This window comes from Cavia porcellus, unplaced genomic scaffold (assembly GCF_034190915.1).
Source record: "Cavia porcellus strain 051 isolate PalLab524CR breed Dunkin Hartley unplaced genomic scaffold, mCavPor4.1 scaffold_4, whole genome shotgun sequence".
Lineage (NCBI taxonomy): Eukaryota > Metazoa > Chordata > Mammalia > Rodentia > Caviidae > Cavia > Cavia porcellus.
Genome location: NW_026947487.1, coordinates 120,167,284 through 120,193,424, shown reverse-complemented (window position 1 = coordinate 120,193,424; position 26,141 = coordinate 120,167,284). Strand labels below are relative to the sequence as shown.

Genomic DNA, 26,141 nt, shown 5'->3' with positions numbered 1-26,141 from the left:
TTAATAGGGCACAAGCACAAGCCTGGCAAATGCAAGGTCCTGACTGTGATTCCCAGTACCAGCAAAAAAAAAAGAAGATGGACAGACAGACAGAAAGAAACAAACTAATAATCTGATCCCCTAATCTGACCTGCAGCCCCAGGGTTGGGGACCTGGTTTGAGAAGCCCTCTTGGGGTGTCTGGTGGAGAAGCCTGGAAGGCTGTGGTAGGATGATGGGCTGCTGGCCCACAGGGGGCCACCGCCCCGAGGTCTCAGGTGTCAAGGGAAGGAGGCCAAGCCATGGTCCCGGCAAGGTCGCACAGGTTGAGAGCCCGCTCCTGGGAGGCTGGTGGGAAGGGTCTGTGGCGAGGGCATGCAGGATTAGCCCCCAGGCAGAGGAGCTGGTATGGGACAAAAGAAGTCCCAGCAGTGGAGACATCTGCTGTCCCCGCCTGGGGCCACACGTGGGGACAGGGCAGATGCCCTGCAGGGTCCAGCTGGACATAGTATACGTCACAGGTGAGGAATGAGGCTCCATGGCCACCAGGAGGGCCACTCAGAAGTCCCTGGGAGTTCAGGCTTCTTCTCTGGGCCCAAGTTGAGGGCTGACTTCCCTCAACGCACTCCCAGCGGGGATTGGCAGGTGGCAACAGCGTCCTCAGCGCCCCTAACAGAGCAGCTGACTGAGGAGCAGGGATACACTTGCAGCCATGCCCAGTGGGTGCCGGACAGCGCAGAGGAAGCCGGTTCAGGCCTCCTCGGTGTTCTGTGTGCCAAAGCCCACAAATAGAAATCTGGTAAGGCCAAGGAACAGGTGAAGGAGCGGCACTGGGCGCTGTCCTGAGAGTCACGTGGGCAGCATGGAGCCTGCACCTTCTCGCGGGTGGGCAGCCACCTGCGTGTCCCCTCCCATCACAGCGGCACTGGGCAGCGCCTGCCAACGGGAAGGGGCGTGGGACCCCATTCCCACCTCTCCGCGAGCATCTGTACGGTACCTCCACCATCCCAGCCACAAGCCTCCTGCCAGCGCAGGAAGGCCACAGTGCCGCGCCACACCTCCCCGTCCCTGCACCTGCAGCTCACTTCGGCCTCCCACTCCCAGCCCCAGAGAGGCCAGCGAGCACCACGCTCCTGGGCCAGAGCGTCGCCCGAGAGGTGGGCCTGCCAGCCAGCGTGGGTGCCCGGCGGCTCTTGGGGGCCTGGGGTGCAGCGTCCACCCGCCGGAGCCTGCCCCGCAGTCCCCCAGTCGTGACACGCCCACGTGGACAGGGACTCGGACAGCAAGAAGGGACTGCGGATTACAAGGGACACGGAGGAGGGAAAGTCGTCCTGAGCAGGGCGCCCCTGGGGCGGAGCACAGCACCGTCCTCTGCTACTTTTGTAACCACGGGGGACCCGGAGTCCCGGCTGGGTCCTTTGTCCCCAGCCCGCGAGCTCCTGGAGGCGCGGGACAAACTCCTGCCCGAGTCCCGAGCCCGGACCCGCCCGAGCACCTGTCCTGGGCGTGGCCCCGCGGCCCCGCCCCACCGCCCCGGCCTCTGGTTGGCCGCGGCGCGGCACTATGCTAATGAGCCGACCTCCCCGCACCTGCCCGCCCGCCCGCCCGCCCGGGCGCCCAGTCGGCCGCGCCCGCCGCCCGCACCATGCCGCGCTCCTTTCTGGTGAAGACGCAGCCCGGACACCGGGCCCCCGACTACGGGCGGCTGGAGACGCGCAGAGGTGAGGGCCGGGGACAGCGGGGTTAAGGGGAGCGCACCTGTGTTAGGTGACCCGGAGCCGCCTCGTGGGGACCCCCGCCCACCCACCACTGCAGCCCCGGCCCCGACCCTGTGTATCTCCTGGCAGGAAGAGGCGAGGGTGCAGACGGCCGGCCAGGCGCTGGCTTGTCCCCCACTTGGAGAAAGCCCCACGGGACCCCCAAAGTGCTGAAACCTGCCGGGAGGTGGCAGCAGGGAGAGGGAGGCTTGTCGGGCCGGGCAGAGGCTGGGTGGGCTCCCCAGAGCATCCTGGCAGGGCGGGTGGGTGCGGGGAAGAGGGATGAGGGACCCCTGGACTCCCACAGGTGCCTGTCCTGCCGAGTGTCTCCTGTGGCCTCTCCAAGACCTGCCCTCACCCCAGAAGCCCATTGGCCATCCAGTGCTGGCCGAGCTAGGCCCCCAGTCTTCCTCCGGACAGCGCGAGATCCCCACTTTCCGCCCCCTGCCAGCCATGAGGTGCTGCAGGTGGGGAGGACTCTGCCCCAAGGGAGCCTACTGCTTAGCTGGCAGAGCAGCCCCCACTGGCGCAGCCCCCAGCTCTGCCCCCTCCTAGCTCAGCCTCCACTGAGCAGTGCAGCTCTTGGGGAGGAAGACCCAGCTGCCCATTGCCCAGTGCCTGGGGCAGCTGCAGAGGACAGAGCCCCAGCCAGAAAGCTGCCCAGTCCCCCCAAGGGGTGGGAGCCCCCACCACTCTCAGCCCAAGGTGCCACCTTGGGGTGCTGTCTGGGCAAGGTGTGTTCTGAAATCAGTTTAAGGAGTGGCCACCCCCACTTATGTAAAATAAAATCGAGCAGAAACTATTGGGGTGTGTGTTCACAGTATGGGGAACTTTTATTTCAATTAACTATGTGGATGCAGATTTAGATACAATGTAGAATTGGATTTACACGGGTCATAATTCGGAGTTTGCTGTTGTGTTTTGTCCCTTGACCTACTAGGGATGGAACCCAGGGCTCCTGCTGCTGGGAAGGGCTCTGCAGTGAGTTGAGCCCCACCTCCAGCGCCAGTCCGGTGGCAGTGCTTAAAGTATGGAATCTTTGCTTAGAGCCAGGATGTCACCCCAGAACATACTAGAGGTCCTGAGGCTTGGGCCCCGCCCACTTTTGCTTCAGACTCTGAGAACCTGGAAGCCTTCTTCCGGAACAGGGCTACAGGGCAAGCAAAAAGCAGGAGAATGTGGGGGAGGGACAGGGACCCAGATCTTTAATCCCAATGACTCAGGAGGCTGAGGCAGGAGGGTTGTAAATTTGAGATCACCTTGGGCAACCTTGCAAGAACTTTTCTCAAAATAAAAATGTTTAGAAAGGGCTGGGTATGTAATTTGGAGTGTCCCCTTGAGTTCCATCCCTAGAACTGCAAAGAAAGAGGAAAGCAGACACTGCAGTGGCTGGAGGAGATGGCCTCAGGGCCAGAGTCTGACTGGCCGGTGCCTAGGGCTAGGGAGGGGCCGGGCCTAGGCAGCCACCAAAGTGAGGCAGGCGGCAGAGTCTCTCCAGCACCCCCTGGGGTTGGTCTCTCGCCTGTCGCCCACTCCCTTCTGGAGGGAAGGAAACCTGAGATGCTAATTGTACACTTTGGGACATCGGACAGGAAGCCATGGTCTCCAACAGGGTGTGAAGGGGCCTTGCCATGGTCTGAGTTTTCTGAGGGCTGACTGTGCTTTCTGGTCATTTGGACGTGCTCTAGCACGAAGCAGCTATGGGCGTCTCGTTTCCTTTTTGAATTGTGTTATTCATCTTTCTGTTGTGGAGTCGAAGCCATTCTTTACGTATCATGGATACTAGTTCCCGGTAAAGTACCTGACCGGCAAGTGCGGTGTTGGCACCCACTCTGTCTCTCTCTTCCCGAAGCCCCAAGATGGAGAGTAACTGGGCCACAGACTTGTTCCCAAGCCGTGGAAGTCAGCGGGCTCTGGGGAGTCCAGAATTGACCTCTTTCCGGTAGACTGACCTTTTATGTGGAGCTGCTGCCATCATGTGCCCAACATATGTGCCCTGGCCCTTGAAGACAGGAGTCACAGCTCTTGGAGCAGCAGCGGGGAGGGACAGAGGCCTGAGACCTGGCCCCCGCCCAGCCAAGCATGTCCCCACGTGTTCTGGAGCAGCAAGCTGCTGCCAGTGGCTGTGGAGGTGCTGACCACATGCTGATGCATGCGGAGAGACGCCACAGAGTGACCGCAGGGTGACTGGAGGCCACTGACCGCGGGGGTGGACGACAGCTCTGACCCTGTGCTGTGGCTGCCTGCAGCTCCCCAGGGGTGCAGAACGGCCTCTCACTGCCACCACTGGGGTCCTGAAAGATGTTTTGATTTTCCTTTTCCTGGTTCTTCTTCCTTCTCCTCCTCCTTTTCTTCTTTCTCTTCTTCTTCTTCTTCTTCTTCTTCTTCTTCTTCTTCTTCTTCTTCTCTTTCTTCTTCTTCTTCTCCTTCTTCTTCTTCTTCTTCCTCTTCCTCCTCCTCCTCCTCCTCCTCCTACTCCTCTTCTTCTTCCTTTTCTCCTTGTCTTTCTCCTTCTTTTGAGGCAGAGTCTCACTCTGATCAGGCTGGCCTGGAATTTGCTGAGATCCTCCTGCCTCAGCCTCCCAACGGCTGGGCTTCCACATGTGAACCACCCTGCCTGGCACAAGAGCCGTTTTTCTGTTAAATTTTGGTGCGGAGCTGGGGTTGGCTCCCCACCCTGCACATCCCCGACTGGTGCCAGCACCCCTCCCTGCAGTGGTCACACACTGTGCGTTGATGCCTCTGCTTCTCCCGGGACGGCTGTGGCGCTGGCATTTCTCACGGTCCCTCCGTGCTGTGCGTGGGTGCAGGTGCGCAGGTCTGCGAGGAGGCAGGGCCTGGCTCTCCTCACATGTTTGCTCTCTCCCGTCCCTGCAGGAGACAGTGGCACCTGCTCTGACCAGAAGGAGGTCCCTTCCACACCCGGCCTCCTGGCCCGGCCCTGGGACTGCACCTCAGCCGTCACTTGTGTCTCTCTGCCCCTCCTGCCACACCGCGAGGAAGCTCTGGGGTTCTCTGGGCCAGACACCCCAGAGACTGGCCTGGGGGGCCCCTGGGCCGACCGGGCCCCCAGCTCCCCGCTCAGAGACAGCCTGAACCACCTCAACCTTCCCCCGCTGCTGCTGCTGCCCACGCACTGGCCCCCGATCCTGCACCCCCACTCGTACGGGGCCCCAGACAAACTGCTTGGGGCCACGAGGGCTCCTCCAGCTCCCGGCAGCTTCGAGTGCATGCAGTGTCGCAAGGCCTACCACACGCCGGCGGGGCTGGCCAGGCACCAGCAGCTGCAGTGCCACCTGCAGGCTGGGCGCGTCTTCACCTGCAAGCACTGTGACAAGGAGTACGGCAGCCTGGGTGCCCTCAAGATGCACATCCGCACCCACACGCTGCCCTGCGTGTGCGGCGTGTGCGGCAAGGCCTTCTCCAGGCCCTGGCTGCTGCAGGGCCACATCCGGACCCATACAGGTGGGACGGGAGGACGAGGGTCCGGGCAGCACAGACCTCGAGTCCCCTACACACCCGAGTCCCAGGCTGGAGCGTGTAGACAGACCGGTGCCCTCCGAGGTCCAGCTGAACCCTTGGGGTCGGCAGGGTCATGCTGCTTCCGCTTGTTCTTGCAGGACCTGTGCCCCTTGCATGTCTGTGCCCATGGGTCCCTCTGCTGTGACAGTACCAGTGGCGGTTATGTGGGGCTAAGCCCCCCAGCGGCCCCATCTTGCTTATATTTACAAAGCCCCTATTTCCAGATGAAGGCACAGACCCAGGCGCAGGGCGTGGATGCACCCCAGGCTGGCGAAGCTCGGAGTGCAGGTCCTTGGGGCGGGGGACCCTGCAGGGTCTTGGGGCTAGGGCAACAGGAAGGACAGAAAGGTGGCCTGAGCATCAGGACAGTGAGGGTCGAGTATCAGGACTTGGGGACATGCAGCCCCTCGGTGTCCCAGGGCCACATCAGCTAGCGTCTTGGGACTCTATACCACTATAGGACTGGACAGTGGCTCCTCAAGGCCCCTTCCCTCTGGCTTTCCACAGCCTTCTTGGTGCCAGGATCCCAACAGCAGGCCCTGCCCCAACCGCTGGTGGCCGCGATCAGATCCCTGTGGCTCCTCTGCTGCTGGCCCGCAGGCCGGAGGAGCAGCCAGAGATCCCTCTCATGGGGGACCACACGGCCGGCTGGGACCGGTTTGGGCTCCAAGGAGGCCCAAGAGCCAGTGGCTGCCTCAGCCCTCGGGCGGGCCCTGTGATGCGGGTCCGGCGGCCTGTGTGACATTCTGCCTGTCACGAGCGGTGGGAGGGAGCAGCAGGTCACCGTGACTGACCCTGTGGCCCTGCCGTGTGGGCGCCACTCACCCAGCCCCACCTTTTCCTGCAGGTGAGAAGCCCTACGCCTGTCCCCACTGCAGCAGGGCCTTTGCTGACCGCTCCAACCTCCGGGCGCACCAGCAGACACACTCAGGCACCAAGAAGTACCCGTGCAAGGGCTGCGGCAAGACCTTCTCCCGAATGTCGCTCCTGGCACGGCACGAGGAGGCCGGCTGCTGCCTGGCCCCTGAGGGTGCCCCCTGCCCCATGAGCTGAGGGCCAGCCGGCCTCAAGCAGCCTGTCACCGGGGTCCCGCGGGACAGAGGCCAGCCCTCCACCACCTGCATCCAGTCAGACCTTCTGGGGACCCCACTTGGGGATGCAGTCGCCCAAACAAGCACCACTGTTTCACCTCTGACCTGGCCCGGTTTCTGGTCCTGTCCCTCTGAGCGGGACACTTTGGGGAGACTCAGCGGCTCTGGATGGTTCCCGCTGCCGAAGTTCCCTGGAAACTTGAAGGAGCAGTTGTGACGGGGGCGAGTGGGTGGCACCGTGACCTGGGAGGGCACAGCTGTCTCCTGCCCGGCGTGTGTGCCCGGCGGGGAGGCCAGGAGCGGGTGTCAGGAGGGCGCGTGGCGGGCAGAAGTAGCACCTACCAGGCCCTGTGTGCCTGGCTCTGGGGTCCCCTGCCATGGGCCCTGGTCCCCTGGGTCCCACCTCCTGTCATGAAGCCAGGAGCCTTACCGGGCAGGATTTAGCAAGGACAGCAGCAGGAGTGAAGGGAACATGGTGCCTGTGAAGGCTCAGGACCCCAGGAGGACAGGGGCTGCGGACCGCAGAATGGCTGAGTGGCGTCCCTGAGACAGAGGAGCGTCCCCAGCCCTGACGGGCTCAACTTGACCCGGAGGGGAGAACCAGACACGAGCAAGGAACTTTGATGCCCTCACAAAGAGAGCAGTGGTGTGGGTGTGGGGTTCGGGGGACACCTGTCCTGCTATCACCAGCTCTACCTCTAGCCCCACTGAGAAATGTGTCCTGGGCGCCTCTGGCAGCTCCCCTCCCAGCCCAAGGTGTCCTGGGCTGTGGGCCTTCTGTGTGAGAGAACATTCCAGAATATTCTGGAAGCTCTGCCACAACCATACACATGCAAGGTGTCTTCCCCTCATGGCGCAACCATCAGCTGCTCCAGGCTGAACCTGGCATGAGCCCCTGCCCGCTGCCGACCCCCAGGTTCAGCCCCTTAGATGCTGATTAGGCCCAGAGGGCCACTGAGCCTTGAGGGTCTGGGGGGCTTCCTGGGGGAATCAGGCCTTGAGCCACAGGCCGCCCTGGACAGGTGACCCTGGAGCTATGCTGCAGCCCAGCCTGACCATGTGTGGAGAACGCTGGGCTTGCTGCCTCCTGGGCCTGCATGGGGCCATGCACCCATGGCAGGGCCATGGGACGGAGTTCTGAGGCTCAGGTCCCCAAGCTGGCTGTCTGAGAGGAGGGGCGCTGGCCATCCCTGGTCTCCTTCTCTGTGCCTCTCTTCTTTGAGGTCATCAGACTTTGAACTGGGGACCCATTCTGCTGGGCACAACTTCATCATAACTGCTGTCCCCAAGGTCAGCTCCAAGGTTCTGGGTCAGGGTTTCAACCAGGATTTGGGGGACCATACCCATGCTGGTCAGCTGGTGGGCACCCTGGGTCCTCACACTGATCCCCGTTCCCTCCCTCCACCTGTAAAGGGTCTTGCTGGAGGCCCCTTGCCCACAGCTGGACTGGGTCCCTTTCTCTGGCAGCCCCTCCACCCCTCACCAGGGCAAAGGCCAGGGGGCCGCAACACCTAGGCCAGGCGGGGACAGCGGTCAGTTGCGTCTCCAAGGGCCTGGCCTCCCAGCAGGTGGTCGCCCAAGGAGGGTTCCGGGGGGTCAGATGAGACCCAGTGCCACCCGAGCAGCCAAGCAGGTTCCTTTGGGATGGCACCCAAGGCCTAAAGGAAGCTGTGTTGTGGGTCACGTCTATTTCTGGGGCCCTGCATCTAAATGGGGCAGCTGCACCTGTCCGTGTGAGGAAGGGAATTTCGCAAGCCCAAAATAAAGCTGAATGTTTTCCTGCAGGACCAGCCCATGGAAAATGTGCTTATATTTATATCTGGACTGGCGGAGGGCAGGGCTGCATGGGGTGGGCTGGCCCAGTGGGCAGAGGACAGGCACCTGCCAGGGCCGGACTTGGATGAATGGAGGAGACTTTCCACCTTGCAGGGCAGGCTGAGGTCACCATCCCGCCCACCAACACCTGTGCCCAGGGCCGGTGGCTGCTGCCCAGGACACCAGCAGCTCTCGCTGGGGCCCCTGGGGCCTCCCCACACCCACAGGCTGGGAGGGTCTCACGGCTCTCCTCGGGGGCTCCTGCGGGGCCCTTGCCTGCCTCCCTCTGCACCCAGCTTCGCTCACCAGAGTGCCACCCCTCCCTGGAGAAGGCCCCCTTTTATCCTGGAGCACTGGGGGTTGAACACTCAGCCATGGACCCTGCCCTCTGAAAACTTTATTTTGAGACATTTTTCACTGAGCCACCCAGGCCAGGCTAGAGTGCCAGGTGTGCCTGTGGCCCTGTAGCCCTGGGCTTTTGATCAACTTCTGGGCACGCAGCTGGATGTCTCCCCAAGCCAAGGCAGGGGGGAGCCCAGGCACCCCAGGACCCAAGCAGTGAGCTGGAAGCCGGGATTTTGATCAATAGATTTGAGGGAAGCAGAGGCCTAGAATTTGGGCAGTGAGACGGTGGAGGGGAGCCTGCCCAAGGCACCCAGAAGAGAGAGAATGCAGCCCAGAGATCACCTCTGGGAACAGGTGTGTGCGGGTGACAGCCCGCCTGGGCCCAGGCCTGCACTCTGGTCTCTGCTGAAAGAAGCCACTTCTGGATGCCAAGGAGGGGCTAAGGGTGTTGCTATCTCTTCCTGGAGCACAGGACTCTATATCACTATGGCCTGGAATATTCTGGGGTTCTCCAGATGCCTGAAAATAGCCCCTCGTTCCTATCTATACTCAGAGCCCACTCCTGGCTCTGCTTCAGGGCTAAGTTTAGCTCCCTGGCAGCGCTAGGTGGAACACAAATTTCCAGGCCTGCCTGCCCGCCTCTGGACGCAGGACGTCCCAGGAGGCTGGCTTGGCTGCTAAGCCCGGGCAGCTGAGCCCAGGAGGTGTGTGCTGCCAGGTATGGTGGTACACACCTGTAATCCTAGCAGTCAGGAGGCTGAGACAGGAGGGTCACTGACAGTTTAAATCCAGCCTGACTACCTAGTGAGACCTTGTCACACAGAGAGACAGACAGACAGACAGACAGACTGAGAAAGGAGGCTCACTGACCAGGAGACTCAGGACTGTTTCTTTCAGCAGCTGATCACTAAATTTGTCACACATCTGGGTTTCTTCAGCTGCAGAGAAAGAGCTGTGGTGCCCCTGTGTCACAGTTCAAGAGAATGCCAAATAAGCACCCCAGGGAACTGTGTTTGGGAGACCTGAAACTTTAGAAAACCTTCAGCCTAGACCGGTAGAGTGGTGCACATACCTGTAATCCCAGCTACTCAGGAGGCCAAGGCAGGAGGAGTTCAAGTTTGAGGCCAGCATAAGCAATTTAACAAGATCCTGTCTCTGATAACCCCAGAGGTCCACCTCAGCCTACATGGCCCCAGGACACCAGTGCCCCTTCCAAAGGTGAGTTAGGGACAGGCCGCCAGGTCACAAGGCTCTTCGCACCTGCCTGTTTACCTTTTGGGGACCCCTGGACCCTTCTGCATGGTTGTGTCACACAAGGGCAGGACTGTCCCTACCTCTGTTACAGTGCAAGCACCTGCCAGCCATCCCCAGACCAATGGGGACAGCAGAGCAACCTTAGAGACCCCGATGGCCTCCGGGTGCCCCAGCCTGCCTCACCCTGGCCTTGAGTCTGGTCCCTTCCCGTCCTGAGGCACTGCACAGGCTTGTTCCTTCATCCCGTGACCTGGGACAGTGAGCCTGGGTACAAGGGAACCCAGTGTCTCCATGGAAAGAAGCGCCTGAGCCCTGCGCACGGTAGGGCCACAGCGTGGCCTTGGAAGCCTCAGCCCTCTGCCGAAACCCGCAGCTTCCGGCCCAGGCTCCGGCCCAGCCAGGGTCTGCAAGGCGCCTGCCCGAGCCCCGAGTCCCGAGCCCTGCGGGGACGGAGGGGAGGATGGTGTGAGGATGTGGGGGTGCTGCGGGCACCCAGGCGGGGTGCAGATCTCTCACAGCAACACTGGCCTGAGCAGCAGGGAAGAAGAGGCCGAGGGAGGAGGCCGAAGGCAGAGGGGAAGCAGATGGACCCCAAAGTGGACCCCAAAGGGGTAACAGAGCCTGGTTCTGCTGTCTGATGGTGAACAGTGGCCCTGGGGTGACACAGGGAGGACACGAGCCAGCCTGAAACCCCACATGACACACAGTGAGTGGGTGCTCAGCGAAGGTGCACCACCGCCTCGCCCCACACCTGCACCCGTCCAGCCTTGCAGCTGGAAGGACCTGAGTGCTTGTGCCAGGCCGCAGCCCTGCCAGGACAGAGCAGCAGCTCAGCCTGGGGTGACAGCTGGGGCCACACGAAGACACGGGCCTGCTCAGGGCCGCGGGCTGCAGCTGGTGCCCAGGCACATGGTGGCCACCAGGCCCGAGTATGGGGAGGCGTCCGGCATTGCTCCGTCCCCTTGTGTGGAGCCTCAGACTCAGGGCTCCTGTCGGGCAGTTGTGGCGCTGTGGCAGGCCCGTCCCCGCTGCCTTCTCTCTGGGTCTTCGCGTGGCGTCCTGTGTGAGGCAGCACGTTTCCTTATTTCTACCACTCTGCCTGTCCCGGGCCCGTGCTGAGGGCCTCGGTTCACCTTCTTACCTCCAGGCGCTGTCTCCACATACAGCCACAGCTGAGGTCCTCAGTTAGGGCTGCTGCACATGAGTTTCTGGGGCCTTAAAAACCCAACGGGTGCTGATCGCCCCCCTCTGCTCTGTGTGGAGGGACAGCCGAAAAGGGGCCTCCAGCCCGTGTTCACCGCACTTACTGTGCTCAGGCACAGCGGTCAGTTGTGGGACAGAGGGTCCCAGCAAGATCCCAACATCTAGCCTAGGGGTAGACCCTCGCCAAGACCCAGTGTGTGTGCCGGGCGTGATGGTGCACACTCAGGGGGCTGAGGCAGGAGGATTGCTGCGAGTTCAGGACCAGCCTGGGTTACAGAAAGAGTTCCGAACTACACAGTGAGACCCCATCTCAACAAACAAACCAAACAAAAACAAAAGAACCCAGTGTGCTTTTGCCTGATTCGCAGGGCATGTGGATGAGTGTGTGTTTATATATGTGTTTTTGGTGGGTACTGGGAATCAGACTCAGGCCCTTGTGCTTACCAGACAGGGCCTACACTGCTGAGCGGTGTGTATTTTGGTTCCAAAATTGAAGACATATAATTTTAGGTCACCAATTCACCAAAAACAATCACTGTGACTATGAGGGACGATGTGTTAGTGACCCCAGAAGAGGGGACAGGAAGCAATCCAGGTCCACCTGCAGGAAGCCTGAGAGCCAGCACATTTCCTTCCCTCTCTGAGAGCCACCCCAGGACGCCCCCTGGGCAGGACCTTCGCTGCTCCACTGTGTTATCAGGCACTTTGCCTCCTGTGTGCAGGTGCGGTGCCAGGCCTGCACAGGGCTGGGGGCTGCCAGCCCCTCCCCATCCCCCGGGCGCCACAGCGGTGGGCGGACCTGCACCCCTGCCCGTGCTGGCTTTAGCTCAGCTACACAGGCTGGCTCAGATGGCAGCCCTTCTGCCTCAGCCTCCCAGCAGGCTGGGCTTACACGTGTGAGTTACCGGGCCAGTTGTGCGTTCTTTAAAACACCTGTTTTTCTGTTTCTGCTGCCAACACCTCTCTCTCTCCCTTTCCAGGACACCAGGAGGCACCTCACCGCTGACACCTGCCCAGAGCGTGCTTGCTTTGCCTTTGCCAGGATCTCCCCAGCAACGAACGCCCTGTAAAGGGGGCAGCGACCCTCGCAACAAACATGAGAAGCGCAGGCCCCAGGCAGGTGCTCCGTGGCTGCAGGATGTCAACAAGTGTGGGGACCGAGCTGGGACATCCTCCTGGATCCGTGGTGTCCAGGTGGGAATGACCAGCCCAGCCGTGCGGGATCCTGGAGTAACCAGGCCATGAGAGCCAGGCACGGCGAGGTGGCCCCGAGGGGACCGCTGTGTCCCAGAGCAGGGCAGCCAGCCAGGCCCAGGGATTTGCTGATCGTATACTTTTCAGTTCTGAAATCTGAGCTGTTTTAAAGCTAAACACATGTTTCAAAGAGGGAAGGAGGAAATGGAAAGTTGGTGTTTAATGGACAGGCGGGGATGATGAAGAGAAAATTCTAGAAAGGGACAGTGGCACAATGCCCCCGAATTGTAGACTGAGATTTTTGGCTTTTTTTTTTTTTGAGACAGGGTCTCACATGTAGTTTGGGCTGACCTTGAGCTTGTAGTGATCCTCCCGCCTCAGCCTCCCCAAGTGTGGAGATTACAGGTGCACACCTCCCCTCTGCTGTGTACTTAGGTTTCTTGGTTCTGTATATTTTACAATAAAAACCAAATATCTATAAATGTGCCAATCCAAAGCCCTTGCTTATGTGGAGCGTGGTGGGGGCAGGCCTGGAAAAAGATTGATCTTGGACTCATCCATATGCAGAACCCTGAGAACATCAGTGGGAGACATCGCCTGGCAGGGCATTGGTACCCCAGGATGTAGGTGCAGGGAACCCCAAGTTGAAGATCTGGATATGGATACAAGGACCCTAGCAGCGGCACAGGACACCCCAAAATGAGATTGCAGCAGACCTCGGCAGAAGGCCCTGAAGGACCACCGTGAGCAGTGAGCCAAGGACTTTCTGACTGCAGGATTTAGGGGGATCTGGTGAAGGAGAGACCCAGACTTGGGCACTGTCCCTCACTTATCCCGCCCCCTACACCTGCGGTGAGCCCTGCACTGGGTTGTGCCTGCCTCTGAAACCCCACCTCGCGCCTGCGCAGCACTCGCGCCGGAAGGAACCCCGCCCCTCGCGGACACAGCGCCTGCGCAGACCACATCCCGAGCGCGCTCGGCTGGCGCCCTCCGGCTAGTAAGGGGCGGGCTCAGTGTCAGCGGCCCATCGTGCGATTCCATCCATTGGCTAAAAGGTGGGACGTGAGCCGAGACGCCCGGGGATTGGACGGCGTGAGAGCAACCGGGGCCATGCGGGCCAATCGCATGGCGGCGCGTGAGGAGGACGCTCGCCGGGCGGCTTCCCGCAGAATCCAGGTGCTGCGGCTCGGGAGCCGGACTGCGGCACTATGCCCTCCAGCAAGTCGCCGGTGGTCGTCACCTGTACCGCGCCGGTCAACATCGCGGTCATCAAGTACTGTGAGTGCCATGGCCTGGGCCTGGGTGCCAGGGAAGCGCCGCGAGGGAGCGGTGAGGCCGCCCGGTGCCCACGCAGGACTGTGCGGCCTTGTGTGTCCACGCCCGCCCCGCGGCGGCCGCGGCCCCAGCGTCTTCCCCCTGACTGCTGAGGCATTGCCTCCTTGTGGTTCTGATGTAAATGTCTCTGATGGTAAAGGAGGTTGACCGTCTGCCTGTGCGTTTGTATCTGTAGACATCTTTGGTGAACTGTCTACGTCTTTTGTGTGTGTGTGTGTGTGTGTGTGTTTTTTTCCCTTCCCCCTCGTTTTGGTGGTACTGAGGATTGATCCCAGGGCCTTCCAGCCCTTTTTAATTTTTTTTTTTTTACCTTTTTTATTTTTGAGTCAGAGTCTTCCTAATTTTTAATTTTTGTACTGGGAGTCGAACTCAGGACCTCAGCAGGCACTTATGCCGCTGAGCTAAACCCTAGCCTGCTAAATCTTTAAATTGCTGGTCTTTGATCCTCCTGCCTCAGCATCCCCTGTCCTGGTATTACAGCTCCTGCCACCACCCCAGGCTCCATATGCGTTTTAAAATAACTTCTCCATGTACAAGAAGTCTTGCTAGGATTCTGCTGAGTCCCGAGTTGGGTTAGGCCTCCACAGCACTTAGTGCACATCACAGTGGCAGCTGAACTTAGCTGGAGCCACTCCTCCGTCTTGGGTGAGGTCTCCTGACTTGCACATCGTGGGTTGTGCTGATTGGGGTCTTCGGTTTGCTGACCTTGCTGTCTGTCCCCTGCATTCTGAGTTTGTCCACTGCAGCTCCGTGTTTCCAGCTCTCCCACTTCTGTGTGATGCTCTCCCCTTGGTTCCGGGTGGCGGCCTCGGCTTGAGGGGCCAGGGTGCTTACCAGCATCCTCATCCAGACTGCGTTAGGGTTCTTTCTAGATGGCCCTCATCTCTGGCATCGGCTGGCCCTGTCCTGCTCAGCAGTTTGAGGTCCTGCTTTCTCTGGGTGCGATGGGTGGTTTCAGTGATCCTAAAGGTTTCCTGTTCTTTTGGTTCTTATCACAACTGCTGGCAGGTGTGTGGCATTGGGGCAGGGACAGGTGTGGCCTGCTCTGCAGGGTGGAACAGAACCCAGGCTTCTTGGGCAGTGGGGCAGCCTGGTTGCTCCATCAGCAGGGCAAAGTCCAGGTGCCCCCTTAGTGAGGACAGGTCCTGCTCTTCCGTGGGGGGAGGGATCAGGCACCCCCTTCCAGCCTGGGGTCTGTGCTGTGACAGTGTGCTGGGTATTTCCTGTCTTGCTGGCTGTCCTGGCCAGGAGGGTGGGTTGCTGTCTGTGCCCATGGGCAGCGCTACGTTCTCACTGCGGGTATGGAGCACACAGCACTGAGCTGAGGCCCCATGGCCTTTGTGTCTCCTGTTAGGGTGAAGCAGCACCGGGGTTGTGGTGTGTATGGCGGGTGGCACAGGGAGTGGGGCATCTCCATGCCTGGTAAAGATGTTTGGAGATGAGACCTGGAGGCACAGCTGCAGGCCCTGGAGCCCCTGCACTGCAGGCCCGTGGGAGAGGGTTGTGGGCAGAAGTGGGGGACTGCCAGGAGTCTGGCTGCTGCTGTCTGGGGGTCAGGTGGGTGGAAAGACAGCCAAGAGCCCGCTTTGAGTACACTTAGGGCCCAGCAGATGTACAAAGGTGATTTGTGGAGTAAATGAAATTATTTGGAAGTAATGGTGCAGGTAGGCAGCTGGCCCTGAGCTTGGCGAGGCGATCCGGGAGGGCTTCCTGAAGGTGGTGGGCAGCAGGAGGGGGCTTCCTTGGACTGTGGAGAAAGCAAGCCAGGTAGAGGTGTGGAGTTGGGAGCTGAGGAGACAGCAGGGAGCACCAGTGGGGTGGGTGTCCTGGGACCCACGGACCTCTGATTGTCTATTCCAGGGGGCAAGCGAGATGAGGAGCTGATCCTGCCCCTTAATTCCTCTCTGAGTGTCACTCTGCACCAGGACCAGGTGAGCACCACTGGGCCCAGTGCATCCCTAAAGGCCAGCAGGAGGTGGCCTCGCACGAGACCTCCTGTCGGTGCTGTACCAGGGCGTCCTCCTGGTGTCTGAAGGGCCCTCGCTGCCCGGGTACCTGTCCACCAGCCCTGCTCCTCTTGGCAGCTGCCTGCCTCAGCCTCCTGCTCCCTCAGGGCACTGGGTAGGGAGGAGAGGCCAGCCTGGCATACCAGACTCGCTGGGCCTTGCCCTCATGGCCCTGGCTTCTGCTCCCAGTTAAGAACAACCACAACAGCTGCTATCAGCAAGGACTTCTCGGAGGACCGGGTCTGGCTGAATGGCCGGGAGGAGGATGTGGAGCAGCCGCGCTTGCAGGCCTGCTTGCGGGAGAGTGAGTACAGTCACGGGCCGGTGGGGGACAGGGCGGGCCTGCCGGGAGGAGAGGGCACGAGAAGTGGGGTGGGGCCACGCCCTGCTGCAGATTGGGTGCGCGAGATGCCCGGAGGCGCCACGTGTCTCAGCCTGCCCCTGCCGACAGTCCGCCGCCTGGCCCGGAAGCGCAGGAGCACAGGAGACGAGGACCCGCGGACCCCCAGCCTCAGCGACAGGGTGCACGTGGCCTCAGTGAACAACTTCCCCACGGCCGCTGGCCTGGCCTCCTCGGCAGCGGGCTTTGCCTGCCTTGGTAGGTGCCCCAGGCCGCCCCAGCCCTGCCTGCCCAGATGCCTGCTCCCCAGAGGCCCCCAGCCTGGCCGCTGATCCCGCTCTTTCTGCCTGCAGCCTACACCCTGGCCCGAGTCTATGGGGTTGAGGGCGACCTCTCAGAAGTGGCTCGCCGGGGCTCGGGCAGCGCATGTCGTAGTCTCTATGGGGGCTTCGTGGAATGGCAGATGGGGCAGCGGGCAGATGGGAAGGACAGTGTTGCCCAGCAGGTGGCCCCTGAGTCGCACTGGCCCCAGCTCCGAGTTCTCATCCTGGTGGTGAGTAGGGTGGGCTGAGGGCAGGATCCATGGCTGATCCAGGCCGAGGGTCAAGAGTGGCCAAGGGTGGCCCTGCATGGTGTATGCAGGGCCGGTGCTGTTTCCCATCAGGTGAGCGCTGAGCAGAAGCCAGTGGGCAGCACGGCGGGCATGCAGACCAGCGTGCAGACCAGCGCCCTGCTCAAGGTGAGGGGCGTCCCGCCTGTCCTCCTGGCCACGGTGCCTTGGCCACTCTGGACACCTGCCTGCCTTGCAGTTCCGGGCCGAGGCCCTAGTACCAGCACACATAGTGGAGATGGCCCGCTGCATCCAGGAGCAGGACTTCCCCGGCTTTGCTGAGCTCACCATGAAGGACAGCAACCAGTTCCACGCCACCTGCCTGGATACCTTCCCGCCCATCAGCTACCTCAACGACACGTCCCGGCGCATCATGCAGCTGGTGCACCGCTTCAATGCCTACCATGGGCAGACGAAGGTGCTGGCCCAGGCGGGCATGGGTATGGCTATGTATGCCCAGCAGGGATGGCTGCAGGCCATGCCAGGTGTTCATTTTCTGGCCATTGTGCCAGTGGTGGGACTCCTTGGGTCACCGATCACCACTTTTCCTTATTTGCAGGAAGACAGGGTCTTGGCTGGGGGTGCGGTGTGGGGACAGTGTGTGACCATGTGGTTTCCAGGTGGCGTACACATTTGACGCGGGTCCCAATGCTGTGATCTTCACCCTGGATGACACCATGGCTGAGTTTGTGGCTGTTGTGAGGCACGTCTTTCCCCCAGAGGTCAATGGAGACAAGTGAGTGTGGTCCTCCCCTGCCAAACCACAGGGTCCAGGACAAGCATCCTGCCAGGAGCCCTTGGGGTCTGCACTTCAGCCCACCTGGTTCATGGGGCACAAGTACCTATGATGGTACCTGTGTCTCTGCTTCTAAGAAATAGTATCCCCTGCCCAGATGTAGTGGCACATGCTTGTCAGTAGGAAGCTGAGGCAGGAAAATGTAAGTTTGAGCCCTGGAGCTTACATAGTGAGACTCTGTTTCAGAAAAACAAAAAAGAATAAACAGAAGAAACTGTTTGTGAGCTCAGTTTCCTGTGTGCCCTTTCCCCAACTAATAGTGGCTTTAGTTTGTGTTAGGGAGCTCACCAGGCATCCTGAGGAACAAGTTAAATATGTTTTATTTTGGTACCAGGAATTAAACTCAGGACCCTGTGCTTGCCAGGCAAGTGCTGTGCTGCTGAGCTACATCTCCAGCCTGAAGTTAAATATCTTGACATTTAAAAATAAGTGATTTGAGCAAAGCCTGGCTCCCTCTCTCTGAGGCAGCACAGGGTGCAGTTGTGCTGGGGCTGTGGAGGAGTCTTAGTTCCACTGTGTCTCCATCTTCCCAAGAGCCTGGCCCCCACTCAGGTCGCCCCACACACAGGCTCACAGGGAGGGACACATACACTGCCCCTGCTTGTCCCCAGATTCCTGAAGGGGCTGCCAGTGACACCTGTCCCTGTCTCGGATGAGCTGAAGGCCACACTGGCCATGGAGCCTGTCCCTGGAGGTGTCCAGTACATCATTGCCACCCAGGTGAGCCCCAGGCCTGGCAGCTACTCCTCTTGCTGGACCAGGCCTCAGGCCCCCTGCAAGGGGTGGGGTACACGGGGGAGGGACGCTGAGGTGGGGTGCAGCCTGGGCTGTGGGTTGGGTGGGGCTGGCAAGATGGGTGCTTGGGTCACCAGTGACCTGAGGCTAATGCTGTCCCCAGGTGGGGCCAGGCCCGCAAGTCCTGGATGACCCGGATGCTCACCTCCTGGGCCCTGACGGCCTGCCGAAGCCCAAGCCAGCTGCCTGACTCCGCGTTGGGACGCGTTGGGACTCCGTCTGCTCGTATGGGATGCTTGCTGAGACCAGGGACTGGTGTGATGGCTAAGCCGTGCCTGTGGGGACCTGCAGGACTGCTGGCGTGGCCCTGGCTTCGGGGGCAGGTCCCCCAGCAAAGTGCCTCACTTTCCCTGCTGGACTGTGCCCCTGTGGACTGTGCCCCTGTGGACTGCTGCATGGCAGACCCTCGGAGGCTCTGACCTGCACTCAGGCCTCGGTGGGAATGGGAGGTTTTTAGAAGGACCAGGGAGCTGGTGGCACACACCTGTCATCCCTGCGTGCTGAGGCAGAGGACCGCAAGTTCACCCCAGTCTGGGTAATCTAGCAATTTATAGCCTGTCTCACTAAAACAACTGGAGCCTAGAGAATTCTACGCCTATTACTGCCAAAAAAGGGAACAAACACGGAAAAAGAAACCAGAAGCCTAGCGGCCCCTCCCTTCAGGAATAAAAGCCAGCCAGGTGGGATCATTCGGCGGAATAAACAGTGTTCTGTTCGGTGGTGGAGACCACCACCTCTGCTTGTTTCCTGCGCAGCGCACAGCGGGGACGGTCGCCCGTGACCCCCGAAGCAGGGGGCTCCGTCTGCCAAGTTCCGGGGCACTGGGATCGCCTTTCCTCCGGGTGCCCTGGCCCTGCGTGGCCTGCCGTGCCCTCCCTCGGGCAAGTCCTCCAGGGATCCAGGCTGCTGCTGACCCACAAGGCCCGGCCCGCAGGCGGCTTCCGGGTTCGCTGGGCGGGGAAGGCGGGGCCGGCGGGAGGGCGGGGCCGGCGGGAGGGCGGGGCCGGCAGGGCCAGTGGCAGCCGCGGAGCTCAGCACCGAGCTGGTGCAGCGCACGGAGGTCGGCACCATGGGGCAGATCGAGTGGGCCATGTGGGCCAACGAGCAGGCTCTGGCGTCCGGCCTGAGTGAGTGCGCGGGCAGCCGGGGCCCTGCAGGGCTCGGGCAGCCGCTGGCCGCGGGGAGGGCGGCGGGTCTGGGCCAGGGCGGCCGAGGGGCGCCGCGCCGTCCGGGTCGGGTCGGGTTGAGGTCGGGCGGCTGCGCCTGCAGCTGGAGCTCGGAGAGAGGCCGCCCTGCCGCGGCGCCCCGCTCCCCGACCGCGGGAGGAAGTGCGGCGCGAAGAGGAATTTCAGCCGCGGTTTCCGGGCAGTTCCCTACCCCGCCCCGCTTGAGAAACCCAGCTTGATGGCACCCCGGGGGCTCCCCTCGGTCTGCGATGGTGGTGGGGCGCCCCTTCTCAGAGCCCTGGGCTTCGTCTGGGGCCCGGGTGCAGGAGGAGACTAGGATTCCACAGGTGCTGGCTACCACCCCAAGGCCAGTGTACCCCGACCCTGTGCGCGGCAGTTTGCCAGCACACCTGGAGGGACGGGAAGCAGGAGGGTTTCAGCTAACCTGAACCTTTTGTCTCCTGGGAGCCTGGCAGGAGGACCCTGGCCACTCATCCCAGTGAGTGACCAGGACACAGATGGAGTCAGCCCAGCCTGGCCCTGCACCCTGGGTTTGGTGAAGCCCTCGGGTGTGCATCCTGCAGTTCAGGTGGGGCCCAGCCTCCCACCCCTGACCTGCGTCTGGGTGGTGGGGCTCAGGGCCAGTTGAGACAGTTCTCCTCTTGTCCCCCTGCCACGGGATTGTCACCTGCCTGGTGGTAGGCCATGCTCTGCTCTCCAGCTGCACTTCCTGCAAAAATCCCCTCCAGGAAGTGGAGGATAACGCATAACTAGTGCCAGAGCTGGGACACAGTGCAGGCCGGGTCCCTCCCGTGTGCACCTCTAGGCTGGCCCTGGGATCCCATCCAAGCCAGGGGCTATGGCCCAATCCCCATCCTGTGGGACAGCTCGCTGGAAGGGCTCCCGGGATGCTGCGCCCAGTGGGTCCTTTTGCTGACTTCCCATGACCCTTCAGTGGAGGCCCCTGCCTGGCCCTAGCAGGTTCTCCTAGATCTGTGTGGTCAGCCTACCTCACCTCCCTGCTCACACCTTCCAGGGCTTACAGTGCGGAGTGGAAGCCAGATTCCCAGTGCTGGGCCCTGGGGCTGCCTGGGCTCTTTGGTCCTCTTCCTTCTTCCTGGCCAAGGGCCCTGGGGCCTTGGCCGATGCTCCCTAGCGGGGAGGCTGCCCCTTCCCTTCTGGGACAGCACAGGGTCAGTTAGTTGCATTCTCCTAAAACACCCGTCCGGCCTGTCCCCAGTTAACTGCACAATGGATGCCTTTGCCTGTCGCATGCAGGGGGGTGAGCCCTCAGGCCACCTCTGAACCCGAGTGTCTTCACCCCATCTTGCTGTGGACATGCTGTGTGTGCGGGGGGGGGGTGTTGGGTTTGACACCCCTAAGACAGCAGAAGGCTCGCCCAGCAGGCACCTGCCCGCCTCATCCAGCAGCCAGGAAATTCATTTACAGCTGAGCCAGTGGCCAGCGAGAGGAGGAGAGTGGTGGGGAGCAGGGCCCACAGCCTGGGGATGCCAGGGGTGCGCTGGTTTTTGTGGAAGGGTCTGGCTCCCTGTGTTGGGGGAGCTTCGGGTTTTGCCCAGGTGGACTCTGGCTGGGAAGGGTGACCAGCTGCGCAGCATCAGTGTGGAGACACTGGGCTCTTCCCAGGGCTGCTTCACCTGGAGGCCTAGAAGAGGCCCAGGCGGGGGAAGGGGAACGGGCCTGGGGAGGCCTCCTCAGCCAGGCCCAGGCGTGGCACAGGAAGCGCGGGTTGCTGGGCAGGAGGAAGTGCACTGGGCTCAGACACCAGAGCGGGTGAGGTCCCCAGCGTCCTCACCACCCCCAGGCGGGGCTGCTGGTCCCAGCAGGGAAATCATCAATGTACAGTAGCAAAGAAAGATCACAGTGAGGAGGATGACAGAGAAGGCCATCAGAACCGGGTCCGAGTGGGGTCCCCAGGGGTGTGTGTCCGCCAAGAGCGGAAATAGGTAAATGTTCAGCTCGGAGAGAAAGCAAAGTCCTTTCAGAGCAAATGGAATGGAGTCCCTCCCTGGGTAAACCGTAATGAAATCACACCGTTAAGAAAAGAGAAAACTAGGTCAGACTACAGACTTCTCAGCACCCTCCATAGACACCGGCAGGACCCGGAAAGCATGTGTCAGGTGCGGGGTCAGAACCGGGAAAGAACCACTGGAAAGACTCGGGATGCTGGGGGGAGCCCTGGTGAATAGATACCGACCGTAAATAGCGAATGAGTACTTTCATGGCGAGAATAATGTGCTAAAGCCCGTCCACCCGCGGCTCCCTGAAGAGGGACTTTGAAGCAAGTAAGGTGAAGTATTATTGGGAACTGATTTTTGTTTTGTTTTGTTGTGTTGTGGGTACCGGGGATCAAACTCATGACCTCACACTTGCCAGGCAGGCACTTAAAACACTGAGCTAAATCCCCAGCCCCTGGGAATTGTTTTTAAAATGAAAGATCAAATAGTGAGTGCCTTGACATTCTGTACCCCTCAACGTGAAAAATACCAAATACACACCTCTGGCTTTGAAAATTCTTTCGCCACCAATTTGTCAAGTCCAAGTGAGCCTGAGCGCTGACTCCCGAACGGGACAAACAGGGAGAGACCCAGCGTTCTCACCCCACTGAGGTGGGGCTGTGGGCCCAGGAGAGAAGTCATCTGTGGGACAGACGGAGACTGGGTGTCCCGGGGACCGAAGCAGGCCAGCAGGGAAGGAAACCCATGGGCGGGCGGGCGGCAGCCTGTCCCGGATGAGAAGCCTGCAGCAGACACACACAGGAGCTTGGGCAGACCCGGGTGCAGGAGGAGTGCGAGTCCTTCTCGGGGCACTGGGCAGACACAAGCCGCTCAGGAGGGGACAAGGATGGCAGCGCGGGGACCGGAAAGGGCAGGAAGGCAGCCAGGGGTGGGGCGGGGCGTCCCGAGCTCCCAGCTGAAGATTTCATAATGTGGGGAAAGAAGTGTTAAAATATAACCACAGATGCTTGAGAAAGGGAACTGAGCGAAGCCTGTAAGTCAGCAGAAAGCAGAAGCAGCCGTGAAGCACCTGCCCGAGAGTGTCAGCGCGGGGCGGTGGTGCGCACCGTCAGTCCCGCAGTCTGGACGGAGGCCCTGAACTAAGAGACACCCTCCCTCAAAAAACAAACCCAAGGGAACAAAAGAGGAGAGTAGTCCAAGCTGTCTGCAGTCAGTAAAATGTCTTAAGATCAGTGTTGCCTGGGATAAAGTTGAAATTTAGCTGTGATGGTTTATCCCTGAGAGGCACAAGCTAGAAGCCACCGAAGTGTTCCGGAGCCAGGGGAATGGGGTGCTCGTGAGAGAAGACTGTTGATTTGTGCAGTAGGAACGATGCAATTAGTAAAAGAGGGGGAGCCGCTGCCCACGCAGGAGGGGGCCCAGGGCCTCCGGGGCTGTGGGGTCCTCAGCCGGTGCTGCTAGCTGTGCCCTGCGTCCCCAGGAGCTCAGGTCTCAGCAGAGGGAAGTGTTGCAGTTCGTTGGCCCCTGGCAGCGGAACCTCGCCTCCCCCGTGCTGTCAGGTGCCCACACCGTCCACTCGTCAGCCAGAAGCTCCCTTGCTGCCCTAGCCTCTGAGGGGCCCTGCTCCATCCCCAGCGCCCTAGTGGAAAAGGGCACTGTGACATTGTCAACTGTGATGTTTATTTTAGCACCAAAAAAATTACGAACGGGGTGTGCGTGTGTGTACCTGTGTGTGTGCACCCGTGTGTGTGCACCCATGTGTGTGCACCTGTGTGTGTGCGCTGCTCTAGGAGGCAGAAGAGATGACAAACCCTAACGTCCCCCCAAAAGGGTGCAGAGGGACAGCAGGAGACCAGGCTTGAGAGGCAGGTGGAGCCTGAGCGGGCTGGGAGGGCCAGCTGGCCAGAGGCCTATCCACAGCCGGGGCAGGCGCTAGACTTGCACTGTAGCCTGGCAGGGAGAAGTTGGCAGGGTCTGTGGGTGCCAGGGCAGAGAGCTGCAGGCAGGTCCAGAGTGGGCTGTGTCCGGGCTGCCCCTTGGCAGCTCCTGGGACCCTGCATGGCTGCCATCAGTGCCATCACCCTGGGCACCCCAATATCCACGGGGACCTCATCCCAGGGCCACGTGAGGCCTCGTGGCTCAGGGGAGGGGCTGGGCCAGGCAGGTGGGGACCGGATGACCGCACCTCAACCCACCTCCCTCCCTGCAGTCCTCGTCGCCGGGGGCATCGTGGCCACCGTGGGACGCTTTGCCCAGTGGTACTTCGGTGCCTACTCCATGTATCCTTCTCCATAGACGGGGCCGGGCTGAGGCGGGGCTGGGGCAGGCCTCTGCACACCCCTGCTGGGCTGTGTGTCCACAGGCAGCGGCCATGCCTTGCTGTTCCCATCTGCATGGGACCACTTGGTCCTTAACCAAGGCGGCAGCGCGGCGGGGGCGCTCGTGTGCCTGCTGGAGTACCCGCGGGGCCGCAGGCGGAAGGGTTCCACCATGGAGCGCTGGTGAGCAGCCGCCCAGGGCCTGGCCAGCGGGTGGGGCAGGGGCTGCGTGGGGCCACCCCGCTCAGGGGCCCTCCCGCCTTCCCTCTGCAGTGGACAGAAGTACGTGGCCGCCGCGGTGAAGCTGTTCGGGCCGCTCACCAGGAACTACTATGTCCGGGCCGTGCTGCACCTGCTGTGAGCTGGGCAGGGGGACAGGGTGGGCAGGGACAGGACCTGGAGGACCTTCCCCACCTCGAGGCTCCTGGACGGCAGCCCGTCCCAGCCTAGCTCTCCACCACTCGCGTGGTGCAGGCTGGGCTCACCGGTGGCCCTTGCCTGACTCCCCTGCAGCCCCTGTGAGGCCCCGTGGGGTCTCCTGGGCACTGTGGGAGGCCCCCCAGCTGCTGCCTTCCTGTTGACCTGGTGACCAGGGCCTGGGAGCCAAGGTGCCAGCCAGGCAGATACCTGTGTGAGCGGGACCTGGGCAGAGCCGGCTGGCCCCTGTTCTTGGTCCTGGGGATGCCCACAGCCTGTCCTGTCCTGGTCCTTAGGCCTGTGGCTCTGTGCCTGGCCTTGACGGTCTGTCTACCCCACCCACCCTCCAGGCTGTCGGTGCCCGCAGGCTTCCTACTGGCCACCATCCTGGGAACCGTGTGCCTGGCCATCGCAAGTGTCATCTACCTGCTGGTGAGTGGTGCCCTCACAGTCGCTGGGATGTCCCCGGCTCTGTCCTTGGCCCTGGTGGCTGGCTCTGAAGGTGGTGCCTGCTGGGAGCTGTGTGTGCCAGGTGGGTGGTGAGAGTTGTAGCTTGCCATGTGGTGACTGTTCTGGCTGCCCCCTCCCTTCCCGAGGCCATGCCATGGCCCTGCAAGTGGGTAGACGGGTAAGGGAGGCAGGGCTTGGAGAGGTGACGTGACCGGCCCAGGTCACATTTGCACCGAGGCGAGGGCCCGGCCAGTGTCCCTTTCTCATTGAAAGCTCTCTGCTCCAGTCCTAGGCTGAGTCAGGAGGAGTCACCAACACGCCGACACCCCAGGGTGACCTTTCCCTTCTGCAGTGCTGGGCACTGAACGCCAGCCTTCACACTGCGCTGTCTCCAGCATGTTTTATGTTATTTCAAGCTAGGGTATTGCTGAGGCACTCAGCCCCCAGGCTGGGCACAGATGTGCAGTGCTCCTGCCTCAGCCCAGGGCGAATCAGGCCAACTGCTGGCCCAAGGACATTGTGCCTTGCTGGGCACCATGCCCCTCGACGCCCTGCCAGCCCCGCCCAGCCTCCTGCCTCCTGCACCCGACATCTGGAAGCCCCGTGGCTTCAGTGTGGCACCTCTGTAGGTCTTGGACATCCTAGACCTTCCTCTGTGACAGGCTGCTAGCCTCGCCGGTGAAGCCCTTGGCGGCAGCAGGACGGCTGTCTGTCCATCTGCTCACTTGTCTGTGCTGTCCACGCACTCCCCACCGAGGGCTGTAACGCGGCTTTCTGCCTTCTCCTCACCCTGCAGCTCTCCATGGAGCATCGGGAGGTGGGCTGGGCGGCAGGCGCTCGGTTTGCATGGCTTCGAGGCAGCAGCTGCTTCATTTGCCAGACCCCTGTGGAGCCCAGGACTCCCCATTTGGGTCCTGTGTCGGCCTTGTGCATGTGTTGACGGCTCTGGGTCTGGGGAGGGCCAGCAGGTGTCACTTTCAGGCCCCTGGAGGAGGCTGGGAGCTGTGGGGCTCCGATTTTCACCTGGAAGCAGCCTCCAGGGTCTGGAGAACCCAAGGCTCCGCCCCCCCCCATGTGGCCCAGGTCTTGGTTGTGTGGCCTCAGGCCATTTGCTTGACCTTTCTGTGCACGCTTGTCCCTCAGCAAGTTGGACTTGAGTTGGCACTGGGGCCCCTGTGGGGCGGGAGGCCAGGGTGGCGGCTGGCAGCAGGTCTCCCCTCTGTGTCCCCAGGCGGCCATTCGTGGTGAGCAGTGGTTGCCCATCGAGTCCAAGCCCAAGGAACGGCCCCAGGCGGAAGACATCAAGCCACCACCCAGCAACCCCCCACCTCGGCCTCCAGCTGAAGCCCGAAAGAAGCCCAATGAAGATGAGGTGGCAGCAGGCGGGAACCCCCAAGTCAACCCCATCCCTGTGACTGACGAGGTGGTGTGACCCTGGCCTGGACTGGAGCCACCTGCGGCTCTGCCCCCACCGTCTGCTGGAGGACCTGCAGGGGGCAGCACAGCCACCACAATAAACACAGTTGAACCCGGTGTGTGTGGCTCTCCCTGGGGAAGGGCGTGGGTGGGGGACCCAGACCCCACACACCCTCTCGCCCAGATGGCAGTGGGCAAGGGGCTTTGGTCAGGCGGGGAGGATCTCACAGCCTCCCAGCGCCGTGGTGGAAATCAGGGCCTTGTCTGTGGGCATCTGCACAGGGGCACAGGCCCTGGGCATCCCTGGGGGACGCCGGCAGCCTGGGTTTCTCCTCGGGCTAAGGGGGCGGCTGT

The 26,141-nt window shown here is 61.5% G+C and overlaps 3 protein-coding genes across 5 annotated transcripts; all 3 read left to right on the top strand.

Annotated features, from left to right (window-relative positions):
* The first annotated feature begins 1,588 nt into the window (after window positions 1-1,588).
* On the top strand, window positions 1,589-8,139 carry Snai3 (snail family transcriptional repressor 3). Its single transcript, XM_013146061.2, has 3 exons — window positions 1,589-1,699; window positions 4,613-5,200; window positions 6,105-8,139. The coding sequence occupies exons 1-3, from the start codon at window positions 1,624-1,626 to the stop codon at window positions 6,308-6,310; spliced, it is 870 nt and encodes a 289-aa protein (XP_013001515.1). The 5' UTR covers window positions 1,589-1,623; the 3' UTR covers window positions 6,311-8,139.
* A 5,124-nt stretch (window positions 8,140-13,263) lies between these two features.
* On the top strand, window positions 13,264-18,730 carry Mvd (mevalonate diphosphate decarboxylase). The gene is made up of 10 exons (XM_003460916.5): window positions 13,264-13,437; window positions 15,355-15,425; window positions 15,690-15,804; window positions 15,952-16,098; window positions 16,194-16,393; window positions 16,505-16,579; window positions 16,650-16,868; window positions 17,071-17,186; window positions 17,858-17,966; window positions 18,145-18,730. Exons 1-10 carry the CDS (start codon window positions 13,368-13,370, stop codon window positions 18,229-18,231), a joined length of 1,209 nt encoding a protein of 402 aa, XP_003460964.1. The 5' UTR covers window positions 13,264-13,367; the 3' UTR covers window positions 18,232-18,730.
* Window positions 18,731-19,008: 278 nt separating this feature from the next.
* Window positions 19,009-25,904, top strand: LOC100732048 (cytochrome b-245 light chain). 3 transcript variants are annotated; one of them, XM_063247803.1, is made up of 6 exons: window positions 19,009-19,168; window positions 23,396-23,465; window positions 23,613-23,687; window positions 23,778-23,861; window positions 24,272-24,453; window positions 25,603-25,904. In XM_063247803.1, the coding sequence occupies exons 1-6, from the start codon at window positions 19,111-19,113 to the stop codon at window positions 25,617-25,619; spliced, it is 486 nt and encodes a 161-aa protein (XP_063103873.1). In that variant the 5' UTR covers window positions 19,009-19,110; the 3' UTR covers window positions 25,620-25,904. The 3 variants fall into 3 exon arrangements, with proteins under 3 accessions (XP_063103873.1, XP_003460956.1, XP_013001535.1); XM_003460908.5 differs by having other exon boundaries at window positions 19,010-19,168; window positions 24,272-24,353; XM_013146081.3 differs by lacking the exon at window positions 23,396-23,465 and having other exon boundaries at window positions 19,024-19,168; window positions 23,549-23,687; window positions 24,272-24,353.
* The last annotated feature ends 237 nt before the right edge of the window (window positions 25,905-26,141 follow it).

Excerpts from the sequence above, each read along its gene's own strand:
- Mvd (XM_003460916.5), top strand. The coding sequence starts at position 13,368 with ATGCCCTCCAGCAAGTCGCCGGTGGTCGTCACCTGTACCGCGCCGGTC. Across the intron at positions 15,805-15,951 it reads GCAGGCCTGCTTGCGGGAGA|TCCGCCGCCTGGCCCGGAAG; the intron begins GTGAGTACAGTC and ends CCCTGCCGACAG. Across the intron at positions 16,394-16,504 it reads TCCGAGTTCTCATCCTGGTG|GTGAGCGCTGAGCAGAAGCC; the intron begins GTGAGTAGGGTG and ends GTTTCCCATCAG.
- Snai3 (XM_013146061.2), top strand. The coding sequence starts at position 1,624 with ATGCCGCGCTCCTTTCTGGTGAAGACGCAGCCCGGACACCGGGCCCCC. Across the intron at positions 1,700-4,612 it reads GCGGCTGGAGACGCGCAGAG|GAGACAGTGGCACCTGCTCT; the intron begins GTGAGGGCCGGG and ends CCGTCCCTGCAG. Across the intron at positions 5,201-6,104 it reads CCACATCCGGACCCATACAG|GTGAGAAGCCCTACGCCTGT; the intron begins GTGGGACGGGAG and ends CTTTTCCTGCAG.
- LOC100732048 (XM_003460908.5), top strand. The coding sequence starts at position 19,111 with ATGGGGCAGATCGAGTGGGCCATGTGGGCCAACGAGCAGGCTCTGGCG. Across the intron at positions 23,466-23,612 it reads TACTTCGGTGCCTACTCCAT|CGCGGCGGGGGCGCTCGTGT; the intron begins GTATCCTTCTCC and ends CCAAGGCGGCAG. Across the intron at positions 23,688-23,777 it reads GGTTCCACCATGGAGCGCTG|TGGACAGAAGTACGTGGCCG; the intron begins GTGAGCAGCCGC and ends TTCCCTCTGCAG.